The 11830-nt window shown below is 44.5% G+C and overlaps 1 protein-coding gene and 1 long non-coding RNA gene across 2 annotated transcripts in view; both read left to right on the plus strand.

Moving 5' to 3' along the window:
- Nucleotides 1–1165, plus strand: part of HIKESHI (Hikeshi, heat shock protein nuclear import factor) — an 11259-nt gene extending 10094 nt beyond the window's left edge. Inside the window, 1 exon segment of the mRNA XM_025215649.1 lies at nucleotides 945–1165. Coding sequence (XP_025071434.1) covers nucleotides 945–999 — 55 coding nt within the window. The 3' untranslated portion in view covers nucleotides 1000–1165.
- A 6518-nt stretch (nucleotides 1166–7683) lies between these two features.
- On the plus strand, nucleotides 7684–11619 carry LOC102388214. Its single transcript, XR_324960.2, has 4 exons — nucleotides 7684–7801; nucleotides 8422–8572; nucleotides 10449–10528; nucleotides 11458–11619. It is a non-coding gene; the product is annotated as an uncharacterized LOC102388214 (long non-coding RNA).
- Nucleotides 11620–11830: the final 211 nt, after the last annotated feature.

Consider the following 11830-nt stretch of genomic DNA (forward strand, 5'->3'; position numbering starts at 1 on the left):
TACTTACACAGACACCCCTGGGAATCTCCAAGATGCATCTCTGTAAGCAGGGAATATGTCATCCATTGTCTCCGTATGATCAATAGGTGGGACAGTGGGTCACATGTTTCTCCCAATAAAGCGGATCAGCTGTGCAGGGACACATCTTGGTACAGTTCATCCATGTGATTTTGTGCTACTTATACCCTTGAGGTGGCATTGCTAGTATAGTTATACTGGCAAGTCCTTGTAAGTGTAGACATGCACATCGACTTCATTGTGCTCATTCGGCAGTGTGGCCCGAGTGTTCCTTTTCCCTTGAGTCAGCTGTTCCTAGCCTGGGGCACATGCCTTTCAAAGCATTCACCTAGACAGTTTTTAAAGATGGCTTATGTTGTACGTGAGCTCTTCTAAATGTTTTGATCATCTAATGCAGGTACTGTTTTTAAACCCTAAATATAACTGATTTGTCCTTATTCCTTGCGGGAGTTTTTATTAGCACCTGCTATATACTATGCATTGCACAAATGGAAAGGGAGGAAAATCCCTGGAAGAGAAGCATAGTAGAAGACAGTGGCCAGAGCAGGAATTAATCATGTCTTTGCAAAGTTTGTTGGGGAGGGTGATGGTTAATATCGTAAATGAAAACCCGACGCAGCTAAAAGCAAGATCAATCTAAGCATTCTCTGTAAACTGGTAAGAATTTTTTAATCTCTTATTCTGATTACAGCCACATCAGGTAGTTTCATCTTGACCCTACTAGCTACCAGGGAGAAGTATCATTTTGGTCTATTTGTTCTGTAAAGTTTTTTTTAAAAATGCAGTGCATTTTAGGTCCACAGCTGGCTGCATATGATAGGCTTTCATCAGTTGCACTAACTTCTCTGTAGTGAGGTAGGAAGTTCAAATACTTGAATTGCATAATTTAGAAGTCATTTTAATGCCAACACACTCTTCTCTTCTAGGTATGAGAACTTCCAAAGACGTCTGACACAGAATCCTCTCTTCTGGAAAACATAATCTTGAATCATGTCATGTGAAGTGCTCTTGGATTACAGTGGTGTCTTAAAGATTCAGTAAATTACCCTACTAAAGAATACTGGGATAGTATAATCAGCCCAAGCAGACAAACTTGAAGCTTTTATAAAATCTTTGAAACATTTAAAATTAAAAACCTTAAAAAGTGCTTATTGTTTGTTTGTTTGTTTGTTTGTTTGTTTGTTTGTTTGTTCTTGTTTAACTAACGCGCTAACCATTCCAAGAAATCAGTGCTGCATATTCATATTTAAAAATAGTTCTCTGTAACTGGTGTAAACTTGTAATTTATTTCCCATTTTAAGTGGTCTGTACAAATGGTGTAAAATATTGCAGCTTTAATTTTCCAGCCACTGACTTCCATTCTTCATGTTGTTTTCAAGAGACACTGTCAGGCTCATATAATATTTATTCTTTCTGGTATTACTAACCCATTATGGTCTTGGAAGCTCGCGCTGTGTTCAGCAAGGGCAGTTGATGTCAAATTTCCCAGCTGTTAAAAATTGGTTTCTCTTTACTTACTCTTTGAGCCCCAGGGTCTTTGGTCCTGTTCTTTTTTTCCTCAGTTTCTCTAATTGACCCTTAAACTACCACTGCATGCCACTTTATGGACAATAAGTAGTATTCTGTGGTGTCAGTAGCCTATTGGGGTTATAAAAGTGTTTTGGCAGCACTGGTTACTGGCAATGGGGACACTGGATAGATCTCCGTTTTTAACACAAGCTGTCTCCTTCCTCTTGTTCATAATATGATGAAAGATTCAGTTGTTACAGATGACTGTTTTGAGGGGAAGCTCTGCCACTAGATTCCCCAAGAAAAATATCCAGTTCCCTCTCCCCAAAGACCCCCTGAAGCTAGCCCTGGCATACTTTCTCAAGGGGCAAGCTCAAGACCCTGACTCCTTTTTGTTCCTGGCTTCCCTGGCAATTTGTAGTGCACCCACTTCACAAAGCTCCTGCGAACCGGGGTGTTCCCCCTCTTCAAAGAGGGGCCTAGAGTGCCGAAATCCCAAAAAGCACAGCCGACTGCTCAGCTCCAAACAAATAGTCTATATCACTACAGATCCCTCTGAACTCACTCAGATTCCTGCTTGCTCTCCATCTCTCCTAGAGCCTTTCTCTTTCTCCTCGGGGACAGCCAGCCACTCACCCAACAAAATTGTTTAAAAAAACTACAGTATTAGCCTGGTGACATCATGCACCCACTGAAATGAAATATGCAGTCATGGGGAACCAATCAGGGAGCAGTCTTTGACCTGCTGCCAGGTCTAGACTGCTACCTGCCCTGCAGTGTAAAGGGCCTATAGGCCTTCTGTTTATGGAGCTATTCACAGGAGCTATTTACAGCACAATATGCTCAAACTGAGCCCCTTCCCCACCAGAACTCTAGGCTAGAAGTCAGCTCACTTAACCTTTTTGGTCACGCTGGTTGGGGGAGGGAGGGGAGAAACAAGTTTATTGCTTCTGACTCTTCAGAGCCCTTTTGAACTAGTACTATATTTACTTGAATCCAAGATGAGGTTGTTTTTTTTTTCCACCATTCAACATGGGGTGGGGAGAGGGAAAGCCTCATCTTGGATTTCAGTATAGTCCAAGGCTAGTGGCTGCTTTGGATCCAACTCTGGCTCTGGGCCTGACCTTGCTTGGTGTGGAGCAGGAGGAGCACAAGGAGCACAAGGGAAATCATACTATGCAGGAGGAGTGGAGGGGTAGTGGAGGGGAAGACTGCTATGCTGGCGGGGAGGGGGAGCGTGGTGCAGGGGTGGGAGTGGGAGGTGGAGCACAGGGGAGATTGCATGGGAGAAGTGTGAGGGAAGCCACATGGTGCATAGCCCGAGGGAAGTATCGGGGAAGACTTTAGTAGCAAAGGATCTGCTACAGCTCCAGCCTTTGGCTCCACCACTGCAACTGCTACACTTGGAGCTGCTTGTTCAGGGCCACAGTCACATGTGCTCTGTGCCATGAGCTAGAACCAGAGCCACTGTATAGGTAAGTGAGGGGAGAGGGGAATGAAGGGTAGGGGCAAGCAGTTGGGAATGCAGATCCTGGGGGGTGCAGGCACCAGGGAGGGGCAAGTGATAAGGGATCAGGAGCAGGCCTCTTGATGCTGCTTTTCTTGCTGGAGAAGTGGAGGGTGAAGGGGATTAATTCAAGATAAAACCTCCACTAATTAGATTCTATACATGGAAAATTATAACAAATTTGTAATTTTCCTTTTATAGAATCTAATTGGAGGAGTGGTCATCTTAAATTTGAAAGTTGTCATGGATTCAGGTAAATATGGTATGTGATATCTCTGTTTGTAATTTAAAAGGTGCCTTTGAGACATCCAAATAATTGGCCAGTGGTACCATGTTACTAGGGGACTCTTGTAGCTCCTTGTTAGCAGGCCAGTTTGAAGAACTTCAACCATTCTGTTTCTGATCATCTAGGGCATTTATAGACGTGGTCCAGGAGGTGGAGGGGTGCTTTAAGTAGCACAGCTCCAAGAGCTGCGCTACTTAAAAGCTCCCAGAGCATCACGTGTATCAGAGTCCCTGCACTGAAAAATGGCGTGGGGGGGAAGCTTTGAACTATAGCTTGTCAAACGACCTTTAAAGTGCCCCACCACCATTTTTCAGTGCAGGGATGCTGATACTTGTGATGCTGGAGTGCGGTAATTACCAAGCTCCAGCAGACTTGATTAATCTGCTGGAGCAGATTAATCGAGATTAATTAATCAGATTAATCAGACTTGATTAATCAAGTCTGCTTCGACATGCTGTAATTACAGAGCGTTGGAGCAGACTCCCTGCACGTGCATAGTAGCCCTAGTTTCTATCATGAACAGCTGAGTCGCTCCCATATTTACTTCCCAAATGTATTTCAGAATCTTGTATGTAACCACAGAAGCCAGCATTTGTGGCCAAAGCATAATTGTGGTCAGTTTTGAAAGGAAACAAGGGATTTATTGCATAACTGTGGTCTCTACCACAGAAAATTTATTAGGTATTGTTTGCATTGTATTGTTAGAGTAGGAAGTTTACACTATCTAAATATACTACTTAAAGTATTTTTGGAAGGGAAAAACAAAACCAGAAGTTATTTTCTTAGCGCACACCTCCTGAAAAACAAGAAAATAAGGCAACTTCTGTTGCATAAATCAATAATATACAAGCCAGCTGTGCAGTGGGTATTCTGCTTGCAATGAAAAACAAACTTTCTTCGAGTAACTCATGTGTGGTTTCAACACTACTATAAAGGTGGGGGAAGCACAAAAATAGGTAAGCTAGTCACAAGGGCTAGGGACAGAAGTTACGCATTAACCAGTTTAAGTCTTCAGAAACTGGTTTAAACCTGTAACAGAACAGAAGCTCAGTGCACATAAAAGTTTCAAAATGGCTGAAACTGGTTTAAGATAAACCTGGTTGAATGTAGTATCAGACTTAACTGATTTGGGTCAAACCTGTTTATGAAACTTCTGTCCCAGACCCCTTGGTTCAAATTGAATCAGAGTACCCCACCATCCAAGCATGCTTTGCGGCCCTGGGCTGGGCTGTGCTGTCCGCTCCAGAAAGCAGGACTGGCCGTGCCCTTCTGTTCCTTAGCTGGAGCAGTGAGTGCCAGCTGACAAGGGAGTGAGGGTGGGGCAGCCTCTGCCAGGCTATTCCTTGCTTGAAGCTGGAGCAGAGGCAGTGTGGGGCAGGGGGCAGGGCTCCGGGGGGGGAGAGAAAACAGCGTGAGAGGGACTGCGCCTTAGTCTGTGCTCCTGGAAGCCATCTGCTGTGCAGAGGCTTCCCTCTCATTCAACCCAGCTCTCTGATACATAGCCATCATGGGCTGTATTCACTTCCTCTTTCTCCTGCCCCCAAGGTCTCTGGGATTTGCAGTCCAGAATCACAGTAGCAGGACCTGGCAGGGTTGCTCATCACTTCCTCTGCCTGTTTCCAGATGCCTCTAGGATTTGTAGTCCAGAATCACAGCCAGCAGGACTCCACAGGGTTGTTCCCTTCTGTTCAATACATGCTCGCTTCAGAGAAAGGACTATTCCAGCTCAAGCTTTTATGAATTCAATGCCACTACCTATTTCCACACCCACCATGCTCCTCAGCCGGGCAGATGCTGCCCCCCTCCCCACTTCTTCCCACCCTCTTTGTCCTCTGGGCTGGGGCTTGGCCATGCCCCCTCTGCTAGAGCAGGGAGGGGGTAAAATCCTTGAAGCTAGCAGGCTCCCCCTGCTTCTGGCTTGAGTCACTGAATGCATGTGCCTGCATTTCTTGAATCAAAAGTGAATATTTGTTTGCTTGCTTGCCGGTTCAATCTGTGCAGCTTCAGCTAACCTGCAAAGACCAAACTGATTCAGCCTCAGGCTTTTTGACTGTCTGCACTTAGCCAAGGTCATCTCGTTCAGCCACCTGCTCATGGCAGGAATATTTCTGGCTAAGTCATCCCAGCCAAGTGTCTGTCTAAACTTCTCTTGAACATTTCCAGGGATGGAGATTCTACAACTTCTCTACGTAGCTAATGCTGGGCTCCCTCATAGTCAGAAAGTTTCTTCCTCATCTCCAACCTAGATTTCTCCTGCTGCAGCTTGAGGCTTTTGCTCCTAGTCCTGTCCCCTATGGCCATGGAGGAAAGCACATTTCAACCCTTTCTATATTAGCCCTCCAGGTATTAGAAGACTGTTTTCAAATCCCCACTCAGTCTTCTCATCTCTGTATTAAATAACCTTAGTTCTTTCAGTCTTTTCTCATAAGTCATGCTTTCTAAGCCCCTGATCATTTTTGTTATTCTACACTGGACTCTCCAAATCAACCCCCTCCTTGAAGTATGGGGCCCAAAACTGGATGCAATACTCCAGGGGAGGCCACTGGTGCCAAACAGAGCCAAAGAATAGCTTCTCTTGATTTACAAGAGACACTTTTGTTGATACAGCTGAGTATACTGCTGGCTTTTTTGGAACAAGAGCACACTGTTGAGCGCACACATATTCAGGTTGTGGTCAACTGTAACCCCCAGGTCCTTCCCTGCAGTACTGCAGCCTAGCCAGTCTGCATTCCCCAGACTGCATTTGCGTATGCAATCCTTCCATTCCAAGTCTAGGACTTTCCACTTGTTTTTAATGACTTTCATCTGGTTGATTGTGGACCAGGCCTAAGGAGTGGGCAGCTCTGCTTTACCCACCTGCTTGAAGCTGCCATTGTGACAACTCCTTACACCAGGGTGGGGCAGCAGCAGGAGGGATGGGACCCCCTTTATGATGTGTCCCATAGCAACAATGGTATCCTGGAGACTGCTCTGCCCTTCCTGGCCTTGCACCTTCCTGCTCCCAATGCATGCCAGTGAAATCGGGAGATGCTGCTCTGCCTTTCTCTTTGCAGAGGTTTTGGCAGTGAAGACTGGAAGCCACATTTCAAAGACAGGGAATTTGGTGGAAACGCAGAGAAAACAGTCAACAAGGTGGAGCAAGTGAAGAGGGACATCCTGGATAACCGAAAGCTGTTGTGCCCCACACTCAGAAATCTCACTCTAGATGGTATGGTCTGGCAGAGCTCTTGTTTATGCTTTACATCGCACAGAATATTAAATATAAGAAGGGGTGTGTGACACTTTGGCATGCCCTGCATATGTGGTGGATACCCAGCGATCCCACGAGCTTAGCGCCTTCACCTCCTGTGCAGTCTTTGGACAAAAGTCACTTATTGATAGGAGGGCACCTTAAAATCACTGGCTTCAGTTTTCTCATTTGTAGAATGGGTGGAAATGGGTGTCTCCAGGTGGAGATTTACCAAATTTAAGTCCTCTTTTGGTGAATGTGCGAGGAGCCCCTGAGCTGAAATGCTCTCTAGGAGTGGGTTGGATGGATCTAGATGTGCCAACTTATGCATTAAATATAACACTATGGTTGTGTTGGATCCCTCAGTGCCCATGGGAATTGGAGGGCATTCAGCAGTCCCATCCTCTACCCAGCTTTTTGGTGGATGTTCCAGTGAGAAGTTTCCCTAGGATGCCTGTAGACATGCAGGGAGGCTGCTCTGATGTGCTGTAATTACAGCGCATTGGAGCAGACTCAATTAATAAATTGAGAGTGTTAGTTAGGGTGCTCCAGCCAGCCTCCATGTCTCATGTATCTGTGTCCCCCCCGTTTCAAAATGGTAGCAGAGGTACTTTAACGAAAGCTCATTCAGCCTACCCCCCATCCCTGGAGCACATGTACAAATGCCCCTAGTGACTGGGTAGCATTTTCCGGCCTCTGGCCTGCACAGAATTGTTCTGGTTTGGTTTCTTTAATGAATGTTTAGGCTTCCAGCTGTCCATTGCTGGGCTACAGAGACATGGTCAGAAATGGCAGCCCAAAGGGCTCTTTGCATGAAAATCTTGAATTTAGCTAAGAGGGCTCAGAAATTCTGTTTCCTGTCCTGTCCTGGCCTTTTTTTGCCTACAGATTGGTAAGCTGCTTTTTGATCTGCAGACATACAGCTCCTTGTAGGGTGTCCAATGTTTGGCCTCACATATTAACTGAGGCTTTTACAAAGAACTGTGTCCAAAATTAGGTTGAAAACAGAAACTACACAGGACTAACTTTCATTGCTCCCTAAAATCTATTGATCCTATGAGAGGTAATTACATGTAGGTCTTGTTGCCTCCATAGTCAGAAATAAAGGGACTGTTTTCTCCCAGATGTGGTATGCTTGTTTGTCTGTGTGTGTTATCAAGATGGTGACACGTCTTTTACTTGCATTTCAGAAATCACGAGTGTTTGGGACAGAGTGTCTCAATTTGTTTTACGGAACCTCTCCATGAACAAGGTGGGGCTCTCCTGCTATTTGCTCTTGTGTCCACATGTATCTTGTTTATTCATTTGTTCTATTTTTAAATGAGAAATTATCTCCTAATTTAAACCAAAAAAATTATCCCTTCCACAGAATGGCAAATACCTCCACTCCCATCAGGCTGATACTAGGCAACCTGGTTGCTCTGGGATTCCAGGAAAATATACAATGTTTTACACTCATTACTTTGGCTCTTTCAGGTGATTCTGAAATCACTTTTAATAAATTCTTGCTCATCCAAACAGTCTATAGTCATGGCAATGGACTCCAACTACAGCCTGGGTAACGGGAGGGCTTATCTAGACAAAGCTTAGCAATGTTGAGTCCTTTGGTTGTAAGCTCCTCATGTTAGGCACATTGGTTCCCATGTCACTACATCAATTTTTAAATTGTGAAAGAAGAGAAGAAAACTATTAAATATGACATTTAAGCTTTAAGGTGGATCCAGCTCCTCTGCACAAGGGAAGCACAAAAGTGTGAAGAGATCATCACATCACCACCAGCACAACGCTCTGATGTAACCTGTCAACATGGGACATGACAAATCGGTTAACAAATATTTTTTATTGCTCAATATTTATTATTACATTTTTCAGTGTCAATATACCTGGACTGGGAATATTCTCATTTGTCTGAACAAAGATAGGTCTTGGTGGCAACAAATTTACTGTGACACAGAGACCCATGTTTCTCCTGTCTGAGAAACTGTCCCAGAGCTACTGAAACAACCAAAAATACACACTCCAGGTAAGAAGAGCGATTAATGCCTCTCTGCCTTTCTTTAGAATGCATTTGTAACCTGTTATAAGCTTAATACAAGCAGAGAATTCCTCCCAGTGACAGCTTAGACTCTAGCCAGAAAACACTGGGCGTATTTCTTTACAGCCAGTGTTGAATATGTTGTAAAAATACTAAGTAAAGTAAGAACATTTCTGTTTGAAATGTTCTTTCAATTCTACTCCTAGAGATCATGCATGCTGCTATTGTCATGATGCCTACTGTCTGATGGAAGTTCTACGAATTTCCATGTTTTAGTCATACCTATTTAATTGACGTTGTGCACTCACCGTGCATGAAATGTCAGCTTTGCAAATGTAAATAAATTCACAGCTTTGTGACAGGTCTTACTTGCGTGAGTCCTTTTTAGCAGCATGTACATCAACCAAGTCATCTGTTGTGGGCTCAGCTTGGAGCAGAGCTGGCAAGGACATTGGCTTCCATGAAGTACATGTACAGATGTATCTGTTCTGCATTGGAGAGAGGAGGGACGGTATAGCTTAACCCTTTTTACACTCAAGGCATCCTTTAGAACATGCCAGCTCTTAGCTTTCACTCATGTTTTGACTATGGAAAAATAAAAAAGCAAATCTTCTTTTGCAAAGAAGTCAGAAAGACCACAGCTGGTCAGATGTTTTCACTTAGGCATCCTATTTGAAATATCTGGGTTTATCTTCTGAATTGTGAGGGCATTTGCATAGCTAACAGTGCTACTATTGAGTGGCACCCTTAAAAGGATCCCACAACACCCCAGAGGCCTGCAGCACCCTGGCTAAGAATCACTGTGTAAAATTATGCTCTTAGAATAGCATCCATGGCAACAAGGGGAAATGAAAAGCCCACCCACACCTCTGGTGTGTCAGTCTGCACCTTGTGCATCTCTGATATAGTTAGTCTATATGCTGCCTTCACATCTAGCAGATGGATGAAGGTACCATGCTGCTACAATTCAGGACCACAACAGGTGAAGTGCCGGAGATGCGGGGTGGTAGAGACAACTCCTAAGGTGAAGAGTTTCCTAGTCTAAGTAAACAAGACACATGGAAGGAAGTGGTGTTATCCCTTTCTGACCAATGGGGAACCAAAGCATGGAAAGTTTACCAGAGTTGCTATGATAAAGCTACTGTAATCATAGTGGCCACAACTGGAATGATCCTTCCACAGTATGACACTGCTGTGGACTCATATGATCCCATTATATTGGGATCTGGGGCAGGTTTTTTTCTCCCCCCATGGCAGCTGTTCTGGCATTTGGTAGTTTGAAGCTATGTGATAAGCTCTGTTTGGTGGCTTGTCTAAGGCATTTGGTAACTGTAAACCAGGGACGGGCAATTATTTTGGGCCAAGAGCCGCTTACTGAGTTTTGGCAAGCCATCGAGGGCCGCATGACAGGCAGCCAGGGGTAGATAAATATTTATTTTCTAAATTTTTTAGGGGCCCCATGGACCAGATAGACTGTTTAAACCTTCATTATTGACCTTTGGCATCCTTCAGTGTAAACAGGCCATAGAGAAGGTAGGAAAGGGTGGCACTTTTTGGACTAATTGATAAAAGAGAGGCATGGGCTTTTGTGGGCAACAAAGCTATAGCATAACATTTGATGAAGTAGCTTGTTGCCTATGAGAGCTCACACCTTTCTAAACCAGTTAGTCCAAAAGGTACCACCCTGCAGAGTCCTTGAAGTAGCTCTATAGTATCTATAGTATCTACTCTATAGTATCGGGTGACTTGTTAGTGCAACCTGCAATAGGATAACAGGTTGTTGTAGAAGTAGGAAGGTTTGCCTTGTCTGTTATCTGCTTGATAACTTCTGTGGAGTCATCCATATTGCCTGTTGTCATTGCAGAGGCCCAAGACAGAAGATTTAGTAATTTCTCAGAGACCCATTTCTGATTCCCACGTAACCAGATCTCTGAAGTTTCCAAGGTAAGTACATTTGCTTCCTTTACAGATCAAGTTGTTCTGCTCAGCTTTCACTTTGCTGAAGCTGCCTAGCACTTAGCACTGGGCTCTAACCCTTTGCAGGCAGAGCTATTAAGGGAGTCCAGATCCCAATGTATGGGAGTATTAAGCAGAGCACAGAGAGAAGACTTGCAGTTTTCTGAAATATGTGTTGTCCACAGAGTACATGAATGTAGTGGCCTGGTTCTGGGATGACCCAAAACCCAAACCTAAGCTTATACTACTGATACAATAACTTCCTTGTATAGTTCCAAGAAATGCAGTCAAGCAAGGTTTTTTTGCGTAGATGTGATATCTTTTATTGACCAACTGAGTAGTTGGAAAACAGTTCGTAGCCAGCTTTCGGGTGCAGTCACCATTCTTCAGGCATAGGAAGTCTCTGTTGTTCTGAGACTCCAAGGAATGAGAGAAGCTAAAAGTGTGACAGGATGCCCGTGAGAATGTAAATAGGTAGAAATTAGGAATTCCAACCTGACGGGCAGCTACTGCGTTGAAGCATCTGTCAGCCTGTCGGCTAGCCCCATGCTGAAGCACCCTGTTCTCCAGCCAGCCGGGTCAGCATCTACATGTGCACTGCTGTGCACAAAAAAACTCTGCAGCAGGTTAGGACTTGTATTAACGTGATCTTTTAGTACATAAGGAGCAGTGCCTCATACTGTGGTGCTAATGCTTAGATCAGGGTGCTGTACTGTTGACTTACAGGCTAGATGCAGCTCATGGAGCCATGGTATCCAAGTCCTAACCTGGTGCGGAGTTCATTAGTTTCATGCACCCCACTAGGGATGCATGTGTAGACACTGAGATGTTTACTGTGCAATTCATTAGTCAACTGCACAGCACGTCTCATGTAGACACCCCCTCTCCCGACAAACTGTGTGCTACTATTGTTACAGTTGCACCTACAACGCCCAACCATGGTGAGAACTACATGACACTTCATGTACTCTTGGGGAGAGGCAAGCCCTGCTCTGAAGAGATCAGTTTGAATGCACATGATAAAGGTTTGGGGATGGGAAGGCTTCCTCTTCTTCATTTTCTGTAATAAAGACTCTTCAGGCCACATTAAACTCCCATCAGTATCGTATTTACTTGAATCCAAGTCAAGACTTTTCTCTGTTTAACATGGGGAGCTGCTGCTTTGTCCCCCCTTCCCCCCCACCTCTGCCCTCCTCCACTGCTGCAGCTGCAGCCACGCCACTGAACCCTCTCTGGATCTGTCCCTACATAGTCATAGGATCATAGAAAATTAGGGCTGGAAGGGACATT

Source organism: Alligator sinensis, unplaced genomic scaffold (genome assembly GCF_000455745.1).
Source record: "Alligator sinensis unplaced genomic scaffold, ASM45574v1 scaffold523_3, whole genome shotgun sequence".
Taxonomy (NCBI): Eukaryota; Metazoa; Chordata; order Crocodylia; family Alligatoridae; genus Alligator; species Alligator sinensis.